Raw genomic sequence first — 21,220 nt, 5'->3', positions numbered from 1 at the left:
GAAATGAAAATTTAATATCATTCGCTTAATTTTAATTTCCTGAATATGTTCTAATTTTTGAATATTAGTAATTCACCATCTTCATTTCCCAGTTAGTAATACCACTGTTATGTTATTAACCAAACGATGCTTATGAAAATTTAGTTCTTTGGCATAGTTTCTTTTGCTTTATAATCTACAGATATTTGCAACATAAAAATCCTCATTTTTAAATGTTGAGGAAGGGATGATCATTCTTCTAAATTTAACATAAGAATGACTATGTGTTCTATAATACTATGTATTAGTCACTCAGTCGTGTCCAACTCTTTGCAACCCCATGGACTGTAGCCTGCCAGGCTTCTATGTCCACAGAATTCTCCTTGCCATCTCCTTCTCCAGGTCTATAATACCATAAGGATACATAGAAATTCCAGGGAATGTCTAACTCACACTACTCTGATATAGTTAGTATTCAATCTTCCCATGCATTCCAATTATCTGGAAGGCTATTTAAAATAGACTGCTAGGCTGCACACCTCCATTTCCGATTTAGTGAATCTTAGGTGGGTGGGGTCCAGGAATTTGCATGCCTATCTAAAGTTCCCATGTGCTGTTCCCATGTAGGGTGCAGCTTGACCTGGGACCACACTTTGAAAACCCTTATTCCAATAGAGATTACACAATTTTTCATTAAAAGATACCTTCCCTATTGAATTTATGGGAGTTTTAAATGGTAGATTATCACAGATAATCAGAAACTCATTTTAATTAAATTTATATATTCAAAGTATATTCAACTTTCTATACTCAAAGTAATTATGGTGAAGGCCAACACAGTTCTGAACTCAAAACTGGATTTTATTTTATTTTTTTTAAACTGGATTTTAAAGAAGACAATTATGTGGCACTGCATGATGTCATTAATATGAAATGTCAACAATTGGCAAGTCTAGACAGACAGTAAACTAGTGGGTATCTAGGCCTAGGAGGCAGGAAATGAAGAGTGACTGCTAATGGTTATGGAAGTAAATATACTAACACCCACTGAATTTTACACTTTACACAACTTTATGATGTAAATTACATATAAAGCTATTTTTAAAAATTTTTTGGAAGTTCATACAGTAGCTAAGCAATGTTAAACAAATGTTGTCATTGTAGACACTCTTCAGTTCAGTTCAGTCGCTCAGTCATGTCCGACTCTTTGTGACCCCATGAATTGCAGCACCCCAGGCCTCCCTGCTGCTGCTGCTAAGTCATTTCAGTCGTTTGCGATTCTGTGTGACCTCATAGATGGCAGCCCACCAGGCTCCCCCATCGCTGGGATTCTCCAAACAAGAACACTGGAGTGGGTTGCCATTTCCTTCTGCAACGCATGAAAGTGAGAAGTGAAAGTGAAGTCGCTCAGTCATGTTCGACCCTCAGCAACCCCATAGACTGCAGCCTACCAGGCTCCTCCGTACATGGGATTTTCCAGGCAAGAGTACTGGAGTGGGGTGTCTATCACCAATTCCCGGAGTTGACCCAAACTCATGTCCAATGAGTTGGTGATGCCATCCAGCCATCTCATCCTTTGTTGTCCCCTTCTCCTCCGGCCCCCAATCCCTCCCAGCATCAGTCTTTTCCAATGAGTCAACTCTTCGCACGAGGTGGCCAAAGTATTAGAGTTTCAGCTTTAGCATCAGTCCTTCCAAAGAACACCTAGGACTGATCTCCTTTAGAATGGACTGGATGGATCTCCTTGCAGTCCAAGGGACTCTCAAGAGTCTTCGCCAACACCACAGTTCTTTCTTCACAGTCCAACTCTCACATCCATACATGACTACTGGAAAAACCATAGCCTTGACTAGACGGACCTTTGTTGGCAAAGTAATGTCTCTGCTTTTCAATATGCTATCTAGGTTGGTCATAACTTTCCATCCAAGGAGTAAACGTCTTTTAATTTCATGGCTGCAGTCACCATCTGCAGTGATTTTGGAGCCCAGAAAAATAAAGTCTGACACTGTTTCCCCATCTATTTGCCATGAGGTGATGGGACCAGATGCCATGATCTTCGTTTTCTGAATGTTGAGCTTTAAGCCAACTTTTTCATTCTCCTCTATCACTTTCATCAAGAGGCTTTTGAGTTCCTCTTCACTTTCTGCCATAAGGGTGGTGTCATCTGCATATCTGAGGTGATTGGTATTTCTTCTGGCAATCTTGATTCCAGCTTGTGCTTCTTCCAGTCCAGAGTTTCTCCTGATGTACTCTGCATATAAGTTAAATAAGCAGGATGACAATATACAGCCTTGACATACTCCTTTTCCTATTTGGAACCAATCTGTTGTTCCATGTGCAGTTCTAACTGTTGCTTCCTGACCTGCATACAGGTTTCTCAAGAGGCAGATCAGGTGGTCTGGTATTTCCATCTCTTTCAGAATTTTCCACAGTTTATTGTGATCCACACAGTCAAAGGCTTTGGCATAGTCAATAAAGCAGAAATAGATGTTTTTATGGAACTCTCTTGCTTTTTCCATGATCCAGCGGATGTTGGCAATTTGATCTCTGGTTCCTCTGCCTTTTCTAAAACCAGCTTGAACATCAGGAAGTTCACGGTTCACGTACTGCTGAAGCCTGGCTTGGAGAATTTTGAGCATGACTTTGCTAGCGTGTGAGATGAGTACAGTTGTGCGGTAGTTTGAGCATTCTTTGGCATTGCCTTTCTTTGGGATCGGAATGAAAACTGACCTTTTCCAGGTGTGTGGCCACTGCTGAGTTTTCCAAATTTGCTGGCATATTGAGTGTAGCACTTTCACAGCATCATCTTCCAGAATTTGAAACAGCTCAACTGGAATTCCATCACCTCCACTAGCTTTGTTCGTAGTGATGCTTTCTAAGGCCCACTTAACTTCACATTCCAGGATGTCTGGCTCTAGGATGAGTGATCACACCATCATGATTATCTTGGTCGTGAAGATCTTTTTTGTACAGTTCTTCTGTGTATTCTTGCCACCTCTTCTTAATATCTTCTGCTTCTGTTAGGTCCATACCATTATATAATTTTAACTAGAGTAGCACCAGTTTTGTTCAACCTGAACCTAGGTAAACAAGTCTACCAAAATTACTGCAAAGTCTAAACGTAATGTTCAAAACTGGTGAGGTTATATGCTACTTGTAAGGCTATTAAAATATAGGCATGTAGTAACATTATTTTTCAAAATTAAGAGATACCCCCTGGAGTAATCCTCCGCACCTAGAAGTAAGGGTTCAGTATTCAGCTACAATTTCTAAGAAATTAATTTGCTTCTCCAAATCAGTTTCTGCCCAGAAATCCACCAGGGGCAGCAGAGCAGTAACAGTGGCTCCCAGAATCATACAAATACACAGAGAAGGAACTATTCAGATTTCTTTTCACCTTTCCCACAATATACCATTAGTGTGGCTAAAATCACAAAGCCTAAAATAGGGTGTCAGGTCATCACTACAAAAAGCACTAATTACACTAAATATGAATACTGAACACCTTGTTAAAACTTTCCTTACACACTTTCTCATCCATCGGTCATTTTCTGACTGCTGAGAGAATCAATCTACATCTTTTATGATTAAGGACATCCGTACCAGTAAAAGTTAAACCTGCAGTGTGTAATTTAACATAAAAATAAATTTAAAAGGGACACGTGAAGACTTTTTTCCAAGTTCAAAGATGATTTTAATGTTTTCTGTTACTTTATTATTTTCTCTTAATTAACCCCTACTTGCTTTTCGTTATATACCCAATGAACCTGCTAAATTAACTCTGATTTGCCTTTAGAGCTAAAAGGACTTACGTCTCATGAGTTCCAAAAAAGAAAATCGGTAGTTTGTTTGTGGGTGGTTTTACAGCTCCATCAGGAACTTCATCTACCTAAAAAAAAAAAAAAAATCAGAAAAATTAACATCTTTTAAATCATACACACTTAAACAGACCAGAGTAAACTGAAAACAAGACATCCAAAAGGGTATCTGCTGTGAAATAGACCGGTTCTACAGGTCCACAATCCCTTATCTCTAGTTCTGAAACTCAAGAAGCTCTGAAAACCAATATATTTCTCAAAACTCATGTGATAGCAAAACATGCATAGAAACTGAAGCTATTCCATCATTTCTTTTATCCATCTAGCATTTCTACTGATGCTTCTCTGCAGAAATATCATGTTAGATTATCATTTGCCATCCTAGACCTCATCACAGAAAGAAGTATTGTATATGGACCACCACTACCATTCTAAAACCCCCAAATTCTGAATGTTCACATAAATCTGGCCCTAAGTACTCCAGATAAGGAACTCTGAATCTGTTCAAAAATTTTAAATGCTATTTATGCAGAGAGGTTATCCAAATACTGGAGTAATGTAAAACCAGACATTAAAAAGGTTAAAGCAGTACTTTTCCAAGTCTGAAACATATACTTATGAAAACATCTTAGACCTACATGGCTGAGTAACATGAGGTTACCTATTCCTTTTTCATTTCTCTTTTAATATTTTAATACTTCTAATTAAGTAAGGAAGACGGTATCAGGTACTGCTATGTCGAACACATCTATAATAGTTGTTACTCTCTTATCAGAGTTAAGGCCATCAGACAGTAGTATTTAGCCATTATTTACTTAAATTTCATAATACAGTTCTAGAAATAGAAATAAAATTAGAAATAAATAGAAATAAATTTCTAATTTAGTCCTTTCAAAATTTCAAAGACATTTCAATTTAAAAAAATCTGTTGAACAAGGGTACAACCAACAGAAGACCTACTACGCTCCTTATGTATGATCATAAAGAAATGATTTAAGAAAAGACCATGAGGGTGATTTCACTGGTTGGCAGTCTGAAGGTTTCAGCCATCAATAAGAATCATTAGCACCCAACACCTTAGGAACTTAATTTCCTCACCTATAAAGACTGTACTGTCTTTTCGGCTTTGTCACAAATTGCGAAAAATCCTTAGGGGCCTTAAGATAAGGGATACTCCTGTCATCTCAGATCATATGCTTTCTCCCAGCAAACAGCTTTAAAAGTCAATGCAAATGTCTAGCACTTACAGAGTTTAATAAACACAAGGCAATTTTTCAAAAATTGACTTTAGAAATGATTATTGGTACAGGATTACAAGAAAGCACAAGACTTAAAAAGTAACGAAGCTTGGGATAAACAGAAAATGTTAAAATCAAAACTGGAACACTGGTGGTCACTTTCCCAGCTGCGACCTTAAATATACACTCTAAACTCTCTAAAGCAAAGACTTAGAATTCATAAGATTGGAGAAAAGATAGAAAAATGAATACAATTTTAGACACAGACAATATCAAATCTAAATGCAACTGTTTCTAAGAAAAAAAGGGTAAAAGAGACTAAAGTTTTCCATTTCAATACAAATTGGTAAATGCAGCATTTATTAAATAAAACACTCTGGCCCTCCTGAGGCTACTTTATTTTGCTTTTATTAGCACTGTTAGTTGCCTAACAGACTGAACCATGTGGGAAAGATGATTTAGAAGAGTAATTTTTAAAGCATTTCCATTTGGTTTTAAACTATACTGCTGCATAGAAATTTGAATGAAGATGTATCCCATAACCTCAGATTTTCTAACACCTCAAAATAATCAGGCTCAAACCACAAAAAATGTTCTCTTGGAGGGGCCTTAAACCTTCTCAGTTTGCCTATCCTCCACTTAAACATGAAATAGTTTTTTAGTGCATGACTTACGTACTAAGGATGGGGGGGATGATAAGGAAATTCAGTTTACATCTATTGCTCTGAGAACTTTACAATCTATTTGGAAGTCAAAGAATCCACATAGAGTAAAAGAATCCACATAGAGTTAACAAAGGAAACAGTGTCAAATATACAGACAAAAATTATGATTAAGGATTTTTCCACTAAGACTCCAAGTGAAAAGGTAGACTTAATAGACTAGGGGGAAAAAATTCTTTTCAGGATGGAAGGAAATCTATAAACCTGACTTACAGCTGGATGGGAAAAATTAAGAAATGGTGAACATTTTACACTTGGATAGCACTCAGCAACTCCATGATTCTTTGTAACCAATGGCTTATTTTTCCTCCCAGCTGACATAATTGAAACTATAGGATTTAATTATCTTTAAGAAACACACTCCTCAAAGAACAGTAAATCAGTGGAAATTACAGCTTTAGAATATCATGTGTATATTTAAAAAGGCTCTTGAGCTTACTGAGTTCAACCTTTTTCAGGTTCTATCACTATATTAGAAGTATAAAAGATCTTTTTCTGAAAATGGTGCTTTTTTGAAAGACAGTCTCAATTCCTAAATGTCACAAAAAAATCCTGAGTTCTGAATCACCTCTCTGTACTACATGCGAACCAAGGAATGTGGGTTTACTCTTCCTTTCACCTATGGGAAACAATCAGAGGTGGAACAACTTCTTCAAGGTCATAAGGCAAACTTCACCAATAAAAACTTAAAAACGAATTTTCTAGACTTTCTCTGATGCTACCTTATTGTAAAATTTTCCAGAATACCCAGTCCTAGCTTTCACTGAACCAGTCGATCCAGAAGGCCTCATTAACTATAAAACAGGAAAGAATACCTATGAATTCAATTTAATTCCATACAACCTTTTGACACCCAAGTTTGCATCGATTCCGTTGCTATTTTGGATTTTACTCAAAATTAGGAAAATGTCGCCGATTCTTTACCGTCTGAGCCACCAGGGAAGCCAGTTTTTTTTAAACACAAAATCCGTGTTTGTTTTCACCTACAATGGAACATTAATGGCATCATCTTTAAATATTTCCTATTAAGAAAACCTGCCAAAGTCTGTCCACAACCATAGGAAAACACCTAAGTATGCCAAAACACCTGGATTTTTAAATTACACAGAAGATTAGTGGGCAAAAAACTAAAAAGATCAGGTTACAAATGAGACGAAAGGAAAGCGAGGGAGAGAAAGGATACGAGGGGGAGGAAAAAAAAAGAGAAAAGGGTAGGAAGTAGGCCTCTGAGGAAGGTAGCACCGCTAAACGCGAAGGCTAAAAATCACTTACTCGAGCTGGCCAATGAGGATAACCTTTCATCTTGGCAAAGATGAGGTCCCCAGGTTTGAAGTCGCGAGTCATGTTTCAGGGGCGAGGCCGAGGGTCCGAAGCCCAGGGAGGAGGTGCGGCGGTGCGGACTGCGAGGGGATGCGGGAGGGCGGTCGGGAGCCGCGGCTCCCGCGATGGCGGGAGGGGGAGGATGCCTCGGGGTGCCCCGACGCGCCTGCGAGGGAGAGCACCGAGGGCGGTTAAAGCTCAGAAACCCGGAGGGAGGGGCCGTACGGGGAGCGACGGGGGAGGGGAGGCCAGAGGAGGGGTAGGGGTGGGGGGTGGGGGGTGGGAGAGTGAGGGGGAGAGCCGCCTCCCGCTCCTTGCCCGTGAGTGCGCGGCCTCCGCAGCCCAAGAGCTACCCCTCCAGGCTTCGCAAGGTCCACCGCTCGACGACCGAAAAGACGCCACCACCTGAGGCAGAGATGCTTCTCAGTCCCCTATTCCCTTTTCTCCCGCCCCATCGTTCCTCAGTCTTTTTTTTCTCCCGAAGCTGAAGCCCCAAGAGGGTGGGAGGTCGGCGAGAGGAGGAGGGGGGAGAAAAAAGATGGCAAAAGGCAGGGGAGCGTTGCCCTTCCATCCACACACGGCCTCTCCCACAGCCTTCTTCCCGACGGTCGCAGCCCCGGGCCGAACCTCGACTCCCCGGCGGGCCTCGGCCACTTCCCAGCTAGAGCCAGGAGTGAGGCCACCGAGGGGGGGCGGGGCGAGTCCCCGCCGCCCGCTCACCTGCCGGGGCCGCGGGCGCTGAGGCTGCGGTGGCGGGCCGGCCGCCTCCGTCCGCGTCCACGCAAGCCACCTGCGCCACCAGCTGCCGCAGAGCCGTCTCAACGGCTCCGAATAACAACCGCCGCCGCCGCTGCCGCCGCCGCTGCTGCGCTGCTCCCGCGCGGCTCCCGCTCGGCGCCCGCTAGCACTGGGGCGGGACCAATTGCTCGCCGACGGAGGGGGAGATAACGCAGCACCCGCCAAAGGTGTGTAGCCTCGACATGGAGCTTCAGGAGACCCTAGATCCCCAAGTTCGCTTTTTCCTAACGTTTGCAGCCTGATGGAGAGAGAGACGGGTGCGAAGAACAAAGAAGTGGGTGCAAACAGTTCGGCCCGCTGTGGCTCCCCCCTGCGGTTTTCGGAGTGGTCGGGCCCGGCCCGCCCCTGCTGGCTGCTCTGCGTGTGTGTATTTGTATGTGTACTGTATGTAAAAGGCGGGGAGGGAGGAAACGATTGTTGTGGACTGGCTTTGGGGGCGGGTGTCCGGGCCTCCAGCCCTCGGCTGTGTGTTAGAGAGAACCTGGCAGCCGAAAGCTGCGTGTTCTTGCGTCGTTTCCCAGGGTGGAGAGGTTTTTAATGCTGCACTTGCGCTGTTTGCACCATCCAAAAAAGAACTGTACAAAAACCCATAGATGAAATCGGAGCATGAGGCGGTTGCACGGTGTGCAGCTTGCAGGCCTCTTAAACCTCGCTGAAGGGGCCCTGCAGTCTTTCCTTGAAATTGTAATATGAGAAAGCCCCATTTCTTTTAAATTTAAAGCACCAAGAACTATTGAGAAATATGAAATCCTAACGAATGCAAAACCTGCAGGCTAGAAAACAATGACAGGAAAGCATAAGCCATTTAGATAGGATGTGGGTTTGGGCATTACCAAATTTTGGCTGCATCTAAATTTTATTTTCCTAGTAAAAGGGTAGCTGGTAGGTGGTACTAAACCTCAAATGTTTCTCTCTCAAAATATTCTTCAAAGGATTTCTAAATTTTTTTTTAACCTTTAGCCAATACATTTTTAATAAGTTGGTTGTAATTAAGTCCAGCCTTCTGATGTAAGTTGATACTTTGATATTTTAACTGTATCAGAACTACACCAAAATGTCTTATTTAACCATTAACATTCACCCAGGTTCCCAATAAATGTAGCAATGAAAGCATTTTGAAAACTGTTACAAACTGATCTTAAGTTTTGTTTCATCCTTCATTGAGCGTCCCCCTACCCGAAGTGCCTACTGAGTCTCAAGCACTCTTAGATGCTAAGGATAGGACAATGAAAGAGAAGTATGGACAGTTCTCATTTACAACTAAATGAAAATATGAAAAAAGCATAAAGATATTAAAATATGTAAATAAGAGTACATAGCTCATACTTCTCTAAACAAAGAACTCACAATTGGGAATAAATCAAATAATGCGTCATATTAAGTTGGTAAAAATTGAGAATTTTTAAGAGATATGCATTGGCCTTTAAAAAGAATGAAAGAAGACATTCCCAATGCAAAATGTCTTGCAGGAGACTGACTCATATCTCAGCAACATGCAGAGGGCTCCATGTGCTGCAAAAGAGAAACTTGAGTGGCGAAGGAGAGGGAAGGGTTGGAGGCATGTTTTGAAGCTTCTCATTCTAAATTTGAGTTTGATATGATACATACCAAGTAGCTACTATAGTTTACTCAGCAACAAAGGTAAAGATGATTCCTTAAAAAGTTAACCTTGCTTGCTACAAAGTAGATGACAGTAGAAAAAGGCTGAAGATTTCTGTTGTATTCCCTAAGTGACTGGTTTCTGGACGAGACTGTTGACTATGAAAAAGGGAAGGAAGGGCACAGCTAAGTACACAAAGAAGTAATTGTCAGTTAGTCATAAATAGTGCACAGGAAAAAGTGGAGAAAGATGTATTGAAGAAAAATTCCAAGCACTGAGCAGGAGAAACCAAGGCATCCTCCAGCAACCATCTCATGTGCACCCCCTTTGTTCTAAATCCAGTGAGGCTTTGCAACTCCAAGTGTGGTCCAGGGGTTTCACCTGGAAGTTGTTAGAAGAAACTCAGCCGCTCCCCAGTCCTGCTAAATCAGAATCTGTGTTTTAACAAGATCCTCATAACAAGATTCTCAGGCATATTCAAGTTTGAGAAACTACTGCTGTAGAAGACACTACAGATCATAGGTACTTAATACCAAGTAGGGAAGACAGGTATATATTAATAGATAAATTACAATTAATATTAAAAGAGAATTTACATTAATGCTTTATGATAGTATCAATAAGTAGAAGGAGTGGTTATTGAGAGCCAGGAGATCCTCAGAAAAGAAATGGAAAATAGAGGGAAAATAGGAAAGCATTGATGTTTTAGTGTTAGTATTGAAAAGAGAGAAAAAGTACAAACTTAGCTCTTGCTGTCTCTAAGTTCTGGCAATTTTCATTTTTGATAGTCTGTAGACAAGGAATAATTCCCTTTAAACAATAAGTCAGGGCGAAACAGGTGGTAGTTTAAGCCTCTAGAGAACAAAAGCCCAGGATCCCTGGGAGCCGCAGTTCCTGAGAGGAGGGGGAGGGGAAGGGAGCAGCGGGAGAGGGAGGCGGGAGTGTTGGGCTCATGAGAGCCACTTGGAGAGATTTTCTAAACTACTGTAAGCTTATGCTCCTCTCCAGCCATGCTTGATGCACCCCTCCCCCATAGTCAGCCTTCTTAGTGTGGATGCCAGAAAAAGTAGAGCAAGATAGAGATTAGAGGAGCAATGGGAAGTTGCAAGAAGAAAATACAATATTCAAACCAACTAAAGCCAAGGAGAGGGGGAAAGGAGATCTGAATGAACTGAGGGAGAAGCTTGACTTACAGTCTTTCATTTAATCCAGGTGTTACTATCCCCATTTTACAGATGAGCAAAGAGGCACACAGAAGTTCTGCAACTTACCCAAAATCAAACATCTACTCAAATGGCCAAGGCAACAGTTCAGCCCTTCAGTTCCCAAGTCCCTGCCTTTGTGTGATCCCACACCTCCTCTAGGTGGAGCAGGGGGCCAGCAGCACTGTGTAATTAGAAAAAGATGCTGGAAGTAAAACCAGGCCAGCACTCTTCCACCTTCTGTCTTCGGACTTGAAAGTATTGCCAGCTTCAAATTTCCTCAGTCTCTGTCTGCCCCACCCCATTCGCAGCTTGTCCCTACCACCAGCCCATTCTGTTTAACTCCTTCTGCGGCAGCCGTAATGGACTCAAACCCAAAATTTCCCCATGAAAGACAGTCTGACCTCATCTTACTGTGACATTATTTCTTCATTACAGTATTTCTGACTCGTCTATACTTGGAGGAAGGCACTATCTTGGTGATCAGTGCCTGGCATTCACAGGCACTCAATAAAATTTGTCTCAATAAATATTTGTTGAATAAATGAGAGGAAGGGGGTAAGTGAAAAACTCTGACAGAGTCTCTCTTATCCTTTAAGCTGAGAAAGCAGATAAGACACTCTAGGGTACTTATATTTGTTTTGACTTTGTGAATATTTCATGTGCTTAAAGGTTAACCCTTTAAAAGCACTGACATTATTCATAGACTACAAGTACATTCATTGTAACCACTTTAATGGAAATCATTTCTAAGTAAGAGTTGATATGTATCCCCAGAATTAAGCAATGATAATCCCTTCCTTCACTTCTTTTATGTATAATGTGCACAAGTCCCTACACTAACACACGGTATTAGTAATACAAACTTATTGGTATGAACAGCAATTGGTACTGAACTCTTATATGTGATATTTTAAGCCTCGTAGTGAGGAAGTAAGCAAGAAGAATGGGGAAGATAAAGAACATTAATCAGATAGTTCAGGGACTTCCCTGGTGGTCCAGTGGCTAAGACTCCATGCTTCCAATGCAGGGGGCCTGGGTTCAATCTCTGGTCAGGGAACTAGATCCCACATGCTGCAGCTAAGACTCAGCACAGTCAAAGAAATATATATATATATATATTATTTTTTTTTTTTTAAAGAGTTGTCAGAGATGTAATAAACCTGGTCTAGGCCTAGCTTCCTCTGGAAATCAAAAGTATTTGGAACTTTGGTCCTTAAGAAGGGAAAACCAGGATGTACTAGTTCACTTATGTTCAGTTGCTCAGTCGTGTCCAGCTGTTTGCAACCCCATGGACTGCAGCGCTGGACCATCAATTCCTGTCCATAGCAATAAGTTTGTGTTACTAATACTGTGTGTTAGTATGGGGACTTGTGCACATTATATATCATTGCTTAATTCTGGGGATACATATCAACTCTTAAAATGATTTCCATTAAAATGGTTACAGTTGTACTAGTTGGTGAGGCAGTAACTAGATTTATCAATGAGAAGTGTCATTCTCAGACACAGGGGTAAGAGAGGCATTAATGAATCTAGGTGATCATGAGAACAACTGGGAAGAAAGCATTTTGTCATTTCTTTCCATTGTATATGTGGAATCATACACTATGTGACCTTTCAAATGAGCTTTTTCCACTCATCTTACTGCTGTTGAAATCCATCTAAGTTTTTCCATATACCAATGGTCATTGCTTTGTAAAAAAATTTATTTATTTATTTTTAGCTGTATTTGCGGAGAAGGCAATGGCACCCCACTCCAGCACTCTTGCCTGGAAAATCCCATGGATGGAGGAGCCTGGTGGACTACAGTCCATGGGGCTGTGAAGAGTCCAACACGACTGAGCGACTCCCCTTTCACTTTTCACTTTCATGCATTGGAAAAGGAAATGGCAACCCATTCCAGTGTTCTTGCCTGGAGAATCCCAGGGACGGGAGAGCCTGGTGGGCTGCCATCTATGGGGTCTCACAGAGTCGGACACGACTGAAGTGACTTTGCAGCCGCAGCAGCTGTATTTGGTCTTGCTGCTGCCTGTGGGCTTTCTCTAGCTGCGGCAAGTGAGGACTACTCTTTGTTTTGGTGCTTGGGCTTCTCATTATGGTGGCGATGCTTGTCACAGAGCACAGGCTGTAGGCACTCAAGCTTCATTCATTGCGATGCATGGGCTCAGTAGTTGGGGCTCATGGGCTCTAGAGCACAGACTCAGTAGTTGTGATGTACAGGCTTCGTTACTCTGTGGCATGTGGAATTTTGACATATGGATTGAACCTATGTCCCCAGCATTGGCAGGTGGATTCTCAAACGCTGGACCGCCAGGGAAACCCAGCTGCTGCTTTTTATATCTAAGTAGATTCTGTGGTATAAATGTACAGGGTTTTTTTGTTTTGTTTTGTTTTGTTTTTTTGGTACAGTTTCTTTTTAGCCATTCACCTATTGAAAGATATTTCGGTTGTCCGGATAGTTGCCATTACAAATAAAACTGCTGTGAACATTTGTGTGTAGTTTTTGTGCAGGTATAACTTTTCATTCCTCTGAGATCCATGCCCAGGAGTGCAATTACTGGGTTGTAGGTAGTTGCATATTCAGTTTATTATGAAACTGTTTTCCAAGATGGCTATATTATTTTATATTCCCACCAACAATTAATCTATCAGAGATGTAGCTTTTAGACACCTTCACTACCATTTGGAATTGTGGTTTTTTTGTTTTCACTGTTCTAACAGCGTGGCCTTAATTTTACTTCTCTGATAATTAGTGATAGTAAGCATCTTTCCATATGCCTGTTTACCATCTGTGTAATTTCTTTGGTGAAATGCCTCTTCATGTCCTTTGCCCATTTTCAAATTGGATTGTTTTTTCACTGTTGAATTTTGGCATTCTTTATATATTCCAGATAAGAATCCTTTGTCAGATGTGATCTGTAAATATTTTCTTTCAGTTAGTAGCTTGTCTTTTCATCTTTACCAGATCTTTCACCAGCTAAAAGTTGTTAATTTTGATGAAGTCCAATTTATCATTTTTTTTCTTCAAGGATGATGCTTTTCTTATCATGCCCCAGGTCCCAAAGTTCTATGTTTTCTTCTGAAAATTTTATAACTTAACATCTTATATTTAAATTTATGATCCATTTGAGTTAATTTTTGGCTAAGGTTTGAAGTTTAGATGGAGGTTTATTTATTTATTTTTTTTCCTATGGATATCCAAATATTCCAGCACCTTTGCTGAAAAAACAAACCTTTTGTCATTTAACTGCTTTTATACTCTGTTGATAATCACATTGTTCTACCTCTGTGGGATTATTTCTCTATTTCCTTTAACTGATCATTGTGTGTTTCTGTCTGAGCCACCATCTTGATTACTGAAGTACTAACACACTGTCTTAATTACTGAAGCTTTGAAATTAATCATAAAATCAGGTAGAATGATTCCTTCTACTTTATTCTTATTTCTTAAGTTCTTTTCTGGCAATTATAATTTCTTGCTTTTCCATAAAATTTGTAGAATAAGCTTGTCTGAAAGTGAAAGTCGCTCAGTCATGTCTGACTCTTTGCGACCCCATGGACTATACAGTCCAGCAAATTCTCCAGGCCAGAATAACTGGAGTGGGTAGCCTTTCCCTTCTCTGGGGGATCTTCCCAACCCAGGGATTGAACCCAGGTCTCCTGCATTGCAGGTTGATTCTTTATCAACTGAGCTATCAGGGAAGCCCTAAGCTTGTCTATATCAATTTTGAAATTTGTATTTTGGTAAGAATTAAACTTACACATCAATTTGGGGTGATTTGATATCTTCACTAGGTTGAGTGTTCTAACTCATGAACACAGTATGTCTCTCCACTAATTTAGATCATCTTTAATTGTTTTCATTATCATTTGTAGCTTTCAGCCCACAAACCCCATTTATGGTTTGTTAGATTTACAATTAAGTAGGTAATTTTTTGGAACTATTGTAGTTTTAATTTCTGTGTTCACTGCCAGTATATAGAACTGATACTTGTATGCTTATCCTGAATTTTGAAACCTTCTTGAGCTCGTTTATTAGTTTTAGAAAATAATTTTGTGAGATTTCATGGGATTTTCTACATAGACAATTATGTTATCTGTAAATAGGAACAAAGAATATACTTTATGTGTGATTTCAGTCCTTTTACTATTTATTTATTTCTTTATTTTTTGGCAGCGCTGCATGCAGGATCTTATTTCTCTGACCAAGAATGGAACCTGTGCCCTCTACAGTGGAAGCATGGAATCTCAACCACTGGACCACCAGGGAAGTCTCAGTTCTTTTACATTGTTTGAGGATTGTATTATGGTCCAGGATACAGTCTAATATAGATGTTCCAAGGGTACTTGAAAAGACTGTATATTCTGCTTTTGTTAGGTAAATATTCAAGAAGTGTCAATTATATGTGGAGCTTCCCAGGTGGCTCAAATGATAAAGAATCCACCTACCACTGCAGGAGCTGTAGGAAACACAGGTTCAATTTCTTGGGTCGGGAAGATTCCCTGGAGGAGGGGATGGCAACCCACTCCAATAATCTTGCTTGGCAAATCCCCCAGACAGAGGAGCCTGGTGGGCTACAGTTCATGGGGTCACAAAGAGTTGAACATAACTGAGCATACACTCATTTAGTTTTATTAGCCTTATACCCTATTGGCGGAGAAGGCAATGGCACCCCACTCCAGTACTATTGCCTGGAAAATCCCATGGATGGAGGAGCCTGGTAGGCTGCAGTCCATGGGGTCGATAAGAGTCAGAAACGACTGAGCGACTTCACTTTCACTTTTCACTTTCATGCATTGAAGGAAATGGCAACCCACTCCAGCGTGCTTGCCTGGAGAATCCCAGGGATGGCAGAGCCTGGTGGGCTGCCGTCTATGGGGTCGAACAGAGTCGGACACGACTGAAGTGACTTAGCAGCAGCAGCAGCATACCCTATTGGATGAAGGCATTGTTGAGTTCTTGTATGTACTTCATTATTTTCTGTCTGTTTGTCTTAAAAATGTTGAGAGAGAGAGATGAAGTCTCCAAACATAGTTAGACTTGTAGTTTTAATTTCAGTGTTCACTGTCAGTATATAGAACTGATACTTGTATGCTTATCCTGTATTTTGAGACCTTCTGTCGGGGGCAACACCCTGACAGATCCATTGTAAGTTGAAAATACCTTGTGAGAAATGCATGTAATACATGTAACCTGTTGAATATCATAGCTTAGCCTAGCCTGCCTTAACCAGTCTCAGAACACTTACATCACTTACAGTTGTGTAAAGCCATCTAACACATAGCCTATTTTATAATAAAGCTTTGAATATCTCATGTGATCCATTGACTACTCTAATGAAAGTGTAAAACAGACAGGTTGTATGGCCACAGAATGCGTCTAAGAGTATTGGTTGTTTACCCTGGTGATCAGAAGCTCAATACTGCTACTCAGGATCATGAGAACATCTAAACCACGTATTACTAACCCAGGAAAAAAAAAATCAAAATTCAAAATTTGAAGTACCATTTCTGTGGAATATGGATCACTTTCACACCATCATAAAGTCAAAAATTGTAAGTGGAACCATTGTAAGTTGGGGATCTTCTGTATACAGCTAGGAACAGTAAAAGTAGTTGTTTTAGTAGAAAGGATTTAAGCAATATCAAATAGTGTTGGGGAAAGCTATATAAACATATTTGTGAAGGAAGATAAATTAATAATTTTAAACTACATAAAAATAAGAGGTGATTGTGAAAATATAAATTCAGAACTTAGAAAACCAGACTGTAATTTTATTTCTACTAACTCTATTCAGAAATTATTTTCCTTTTTGTAATGTTTGGGATTAAGAATTACTTAGTTTTGCATGCATTTACTTGAGCCTACTTTTCTCATCATAACATCTATAATTTAACATCATGATTAAGCAAAACATTGATAGTGGTTTTAGAGCATTTTATCCTTATGCAACATGATCCCTGATGAATGCCATAACAACTTTTGAGGACTATGCAGGTATATAAAATTTCATCTTTTTAAAAAATATTTATTTATTTATTTAGTCACGTCTGCAAAGCATGTGGAATCCTAGTTCCCTGACTAGGGCTTGAACCTATGGCCCCTGCATTGGGAGCATGGAGTCCTAAGCACTTGACCACCAAGGAAGTCCCTATAAAATTGCAGTTATACATTTCCTTTTTGTGTAAATATTAAATACCATAAACTACTTAGACCGCAGTTATAATTTCACCTTAGTATATATGAATTGAGAAAGGAAATATGACCATGCTCATCATAAAGGTCAAGTGTGGATAGGTATATACCACATGCCTGTGGTACAGTTGCCCAAACAATGGCAAGGCTGAGGAATGGTCAAAAAAGTTGTGCAGGAGTGATGTTAAGAAGCTGTCATGTGTTTTCTTCACTGACATTTCAGGTAAAGAGAAAACTAAGATGTAGAATTGGTTGTGAAAGATGTGAAACTCAGCTTCTCATTCAGTGTGGTCACTTCACTTCTGCTTACACTGGTAGAGTTTCTCAAGTTCAAATCAATATCTTTTCACTGGCTCTGTGTCTTGCCTCCTGGGGCTTCCCTGGTGGCTCAGTGGTAAAGAATTTGCCTGCCAGTAGAGGAGATGTGGGTCCCATCCCTGGGCCAGGAAGATCCCTGGGAGGAGGAAATGGCAACTCACTCCAGTATTCTTGCCTGGAGAATCCCATGGACAGAGGAGCCTGGCGGGCTACATACATAGGGTCACAGAGAGTTGGACACGATGGAGCACATAGCACCATACATTTTTCAAGGAATTTTTTTTTCCTGTTTTCATATTACTTAACGAAAGCTAAAGGAGCTGTATTTAAGATAACACTTCTTCTTTTTTATTCTGGTAAAATATAACATAAAGCTGACCATTTTAACCATTTTAAAGTATACAGTTCAATAACATTAAAGTTACATTGTTGTGCAACTATCACTGCTCTGCATCCACAGATCTCTTTCTTCATTCTAAAATGAACACCTCTTGTCCGAACTTACTAGTAGGAGAGTGGGGTTGTTGAAGTAGAAAGGAAATTAGAAAGAAAGTATATTCTATATTCTGGTATATTCTATGGCCCTAATAGAAAGAGAGTGTGAGCAGAAGGATGTTGCCCATGGTTAACAATCTGCCACCAGAAGTCACGAAGAGATGTGTAGAGCTGCTGCTGCTGCTGCTGACTCGCTAAGTCATGTCCAACTCTTTGCAGCTCTCTGTAGCCTGTCAGGCTCCTCTGTCCAGGAGATTTTCCAGGCAAGAATACTGCAGTGAGTTGCCATTTCCTTTTCCAAGTGATCTTTCCGACCCAGGGATTAAACCTGCATCTCCCCCTTGGCAGGTAAATTCTTCACCACTGGAAATCAGTCCTGAATATTCATTGGAAGGACTGACACTGAAGCTGAAACTCCAATACTTAGGCCACCCCATGTGAAGAACCGACTCATTGGAAAAGACCCTGATGCTGGGAAAGACTGAAGGTAGGAGGAGAAGGGGATGATAGAAGATGAGATGGTTGGATGGCATCACCGACTCAATGGACAGGAGTTTGAGCAAGCTCTGGGAGTTGGTGATGGGCAGGGAAGCCTGGCATGCTGTAGTCCATGGGGTTGCAAAGAGTCAGACATGACTAAGCAACTGAACTGAATTGAAGTGAGCCACCTTGGAAGCACAGAGAGTTCATATCTATTCCATGTGGTACCTGCAGGGGACTGAGCCATCCAAGATATAAGTGAAACTTACACATCTGATGCCTCAGCTAGGTTACTTCAGATTGCTAGAGGCTGGCTGGAAGGGCTCAACATAGGTCATGGAAAACAGGGGACCTTGCTTTTTGTGTTTGGTTGGGCTCCTCAGGTCTTCACTCTCTAGTCTTGTGCCCTCACCTCTCCATGTAGTTTCTGCATCTGGTTTCTCCCTTAGAGTGGCTGCATCTCTTATACGCTCTTTACCCGAGCATAAGATCTTCCAAAAATCTGCCACACCTTCCAAATACTTAGGCCCAGAACTGGCACAGTGTCATCTAATGATGCATTTTTTGGTTAAAAAAAGTCACAATAAGATACAAGGCTATTCCAGATTCAAGGGACAGGACTTCCACAACCAAGAGGCATGGTTCATTACAGGCCAATAATGTTAACAATTCACACTCAACCTAAAGCCTTTTCCTCCAACTCTTCCAATTATTCAGTAAACTCTTGCATTAAATATAACAAATACATTTCTGCTTGAAATACCTAGTGTAATATTCTGTTGACTGTAACAAAGATCTCTGCCTTATGTAATTCCAAATGCAAGTATTTTCTCTATGATTAAAGAAAAAGAACCCCATTAACAGTAGCGAGTTGATTTCTCTTCTTCTTACCCTTTCATGTAATTATTCAAATTCCAACATAATCCCTGTAGTTTTTCCACAATTATTTTTAGGAGCCCTTGTGGTTTTTCAAATCAGATACTTCCTTCCTAAAAGACCACCAAGCAGCAAGATTAAAGTTGAGTTTTATCAACCTTTCAAAGAAAGGTTATTCTTTTAGTATTTAAAGATGAGTATGAAAAGATCCCTGATTCATTATACAAATCCAGTATAATGCTGACACTAAAACATATAAAAGCATTTTAAAAACTTACAGATTTTGCCTTCTACAATGATGTCTGGATTTCCAGTCACCAAAGACTAGTCAGAATAGTCAAAACTGAGTTTCATCCAGGGGGAAGCAATGAACCTTGCCCCTTGAATATAAGTTAAAGGTACCATGGGAAATAACACATAGGTACATTTTAATTACATTCCGCTGGTTTTCTTGTTCAGCATACCACTTACAGTGCTCACTAAAGATGCAAAAATAGAATTTTGGTTAAAAAAAATAGGAAGTTAGAAAAAGATACTTTCTTAATATAAAAATAATTTCTAATAAGTCAAGATTAAAGAGATTAAATGTAAGAATTAGTTCACATTAGTGCCATGAATAAAAGCTTTTTATCTTTAAAAAATTTATTTATTTATTTATTTACTTTTGGCTGTGCTGAGTCTTCACTGCTGCATGGGCTTTTCTCTAGCTGCAGCAGGCGGTACTCGCCAGCTACTGTGTGCAGGCTTAGTTGCCCCGCAGCATATGGGATTTTCCCAGACCAGGGAGTAAACTGGCGACCCCCCCCCCCCCCCACAATGCAAGGCAAACTCCCAACCACTGGACCACCAGGGAAGCCCTCAGTTCAGTTCAGTCACTCAGTGGTGTCCGACTCTTTGCGACCCCATGAATCGCAGCACGCCAGGCCTCCCTGTCCATCACCAACACCCGGAATTCATTCAAACTCACGTCCATGAGTCGGTGATGCCATCCAGCCATTTTATCCTCTGTCGTCCTCTTTTACTCCTTTTCCTACTCCCTCCCAGCATCAGAGTCTTTTCCAAAAATGAGTCAACACTTCACATGAGGTGGCCAAAGTATTGGAGTTTCAGCTTTAGCATCAGTCCTTCTAAAGAACACCCAGGACTGATCTCCTTCAGGATGGACTGGTTGGATCTCCTTGCTGTCTAAGGGACTCTCAAGAGTCTTCAACACCACAATTCAAAAGCATCAATTCTTCGGCGCTCAACTTTCTTCACAGTCCAACTCTCACATCCATACCTGACTACTACCACCTCTTTTATTCAAATTGTTCTGAGAATTCTATCCAATGCAGTAAGCTAGGGAACAGAAGTAATATATAACTACCAAGACCAAGGGCTTCCCTGGTGGCTCAGATGGTAAAGAATCTGCCTAAATATAGGAGACCTGGGTTTGATTCCTGGGTTGGGAAGATCCCCTGGAGAAGGGAAAAGCTACCCACTCCAGTATTCTAGCCTAGAAAATTCCATGGACAGAGGAGCCTGGCAGGCTACAGTCCATGGAGTCGCAGAGTTGAACACAACTGAGCAACTTTCACTCAACTCACTCACCAAGACCAAAGAGAACAAATTATCATTATTTAGAGATAATTATTACCAAAATATCCCAAGAAAATGGCTATTCGAGTTAATTCTGAACTCTCGTAACTGACTATAGGAGGAATACATTCAAAATTAATAATTAAAAAAAATCCTAATAAGTATATAAAGGTGAAAATAGGCAAAACAAACTAACCTGTCATGATAGAGGTCAGAATAGTGGTTGAGTTTAGAATAACAGTTGTAACTGAGATGTAGTCCAGTTAGAGAATGTACTGGAAGGAAAATCCCCAAAGCCAAAACTAATCCAAACAAAAACAAACTTTTTAAACCTAGTAATAAATTTAATAAAAATTTATAAAATTATGGGGCAAAAACTATATAAGTTTTACTGAAGGAAATAAAAGAAAATCTAGAATGGAGAAATATATTCCTGGCTGGGCAGATTTAATACCATAAAAATGTCAATTATCCCCCAAGTGATCTAAAAATTTACTCTAATTCCTTGATAAACTGATTGTAAAGTTCACTTGAATGGTTGCCCATGTCATTTAGAGAAAATGCCCTATACAGACCATTTACCTCCCACTGGCTTTT

At 40.4% G+C, this 21,220-nt stretch overlaps 1 protein-coding gene across 4 annotated transcripts in view; it reads right to left on the bottom strand.

Annotated features, from left to right (window-relative positions):
* Nucleotides 1–7,204, bottom strand: part of PSIP1 (PC4 and SRSF1 interacting protein 1) — a 40,133-nt gene extending 32,929 nt beyond the window's left edge. For 3 of the 4 annotated variants that reach the window (XM_061425250.1, XM_061425249.1, XM_061425248.1), the window contains exons 1-2: nucleotides 7,030–7,193; nucleotides 3,792–3,868 (exon numbers count right to left, since the gene is read on the bottom strand). In XM_061425250.1, coding sequence (XP_061281234.1) covers nucleotides 3,792–3,868; nucleotides 7,030–7,101 — 149 coding nt within the window. In that variant the 5' untranslated portion in view covers nucleotides 7,102–7,193. Of the gene's footprint in view, nucleotides 1–3,791; nucleotides 3,869–7,029 lie in introns of all 4 variants that reach the window. The other variant, XM_061425247.1, reaches the window with a different exon arrangement.
* Nucleotides 7,205–21,220: the final 14,016 nt, after the last annotated feature.

Source organism: Bos javanicus, chromosome 8 (genome assembly GCF_032452875.1).
Source record: "Bos javanicus breed banteng chromosome 8, ARS-OSU_banteng_1.0, whole genome shotgun sequence".
Classification (NCBI taxonomy): domain Eukaryota; kingdom Metazoa; phylum Chordata; class Mammalia; order Artiodactyla; family Bovidae; genus Bos; species Bos javanicus.
This window is presented reverse-complemented; position numbering and strand designations above follow the sequence as displayed.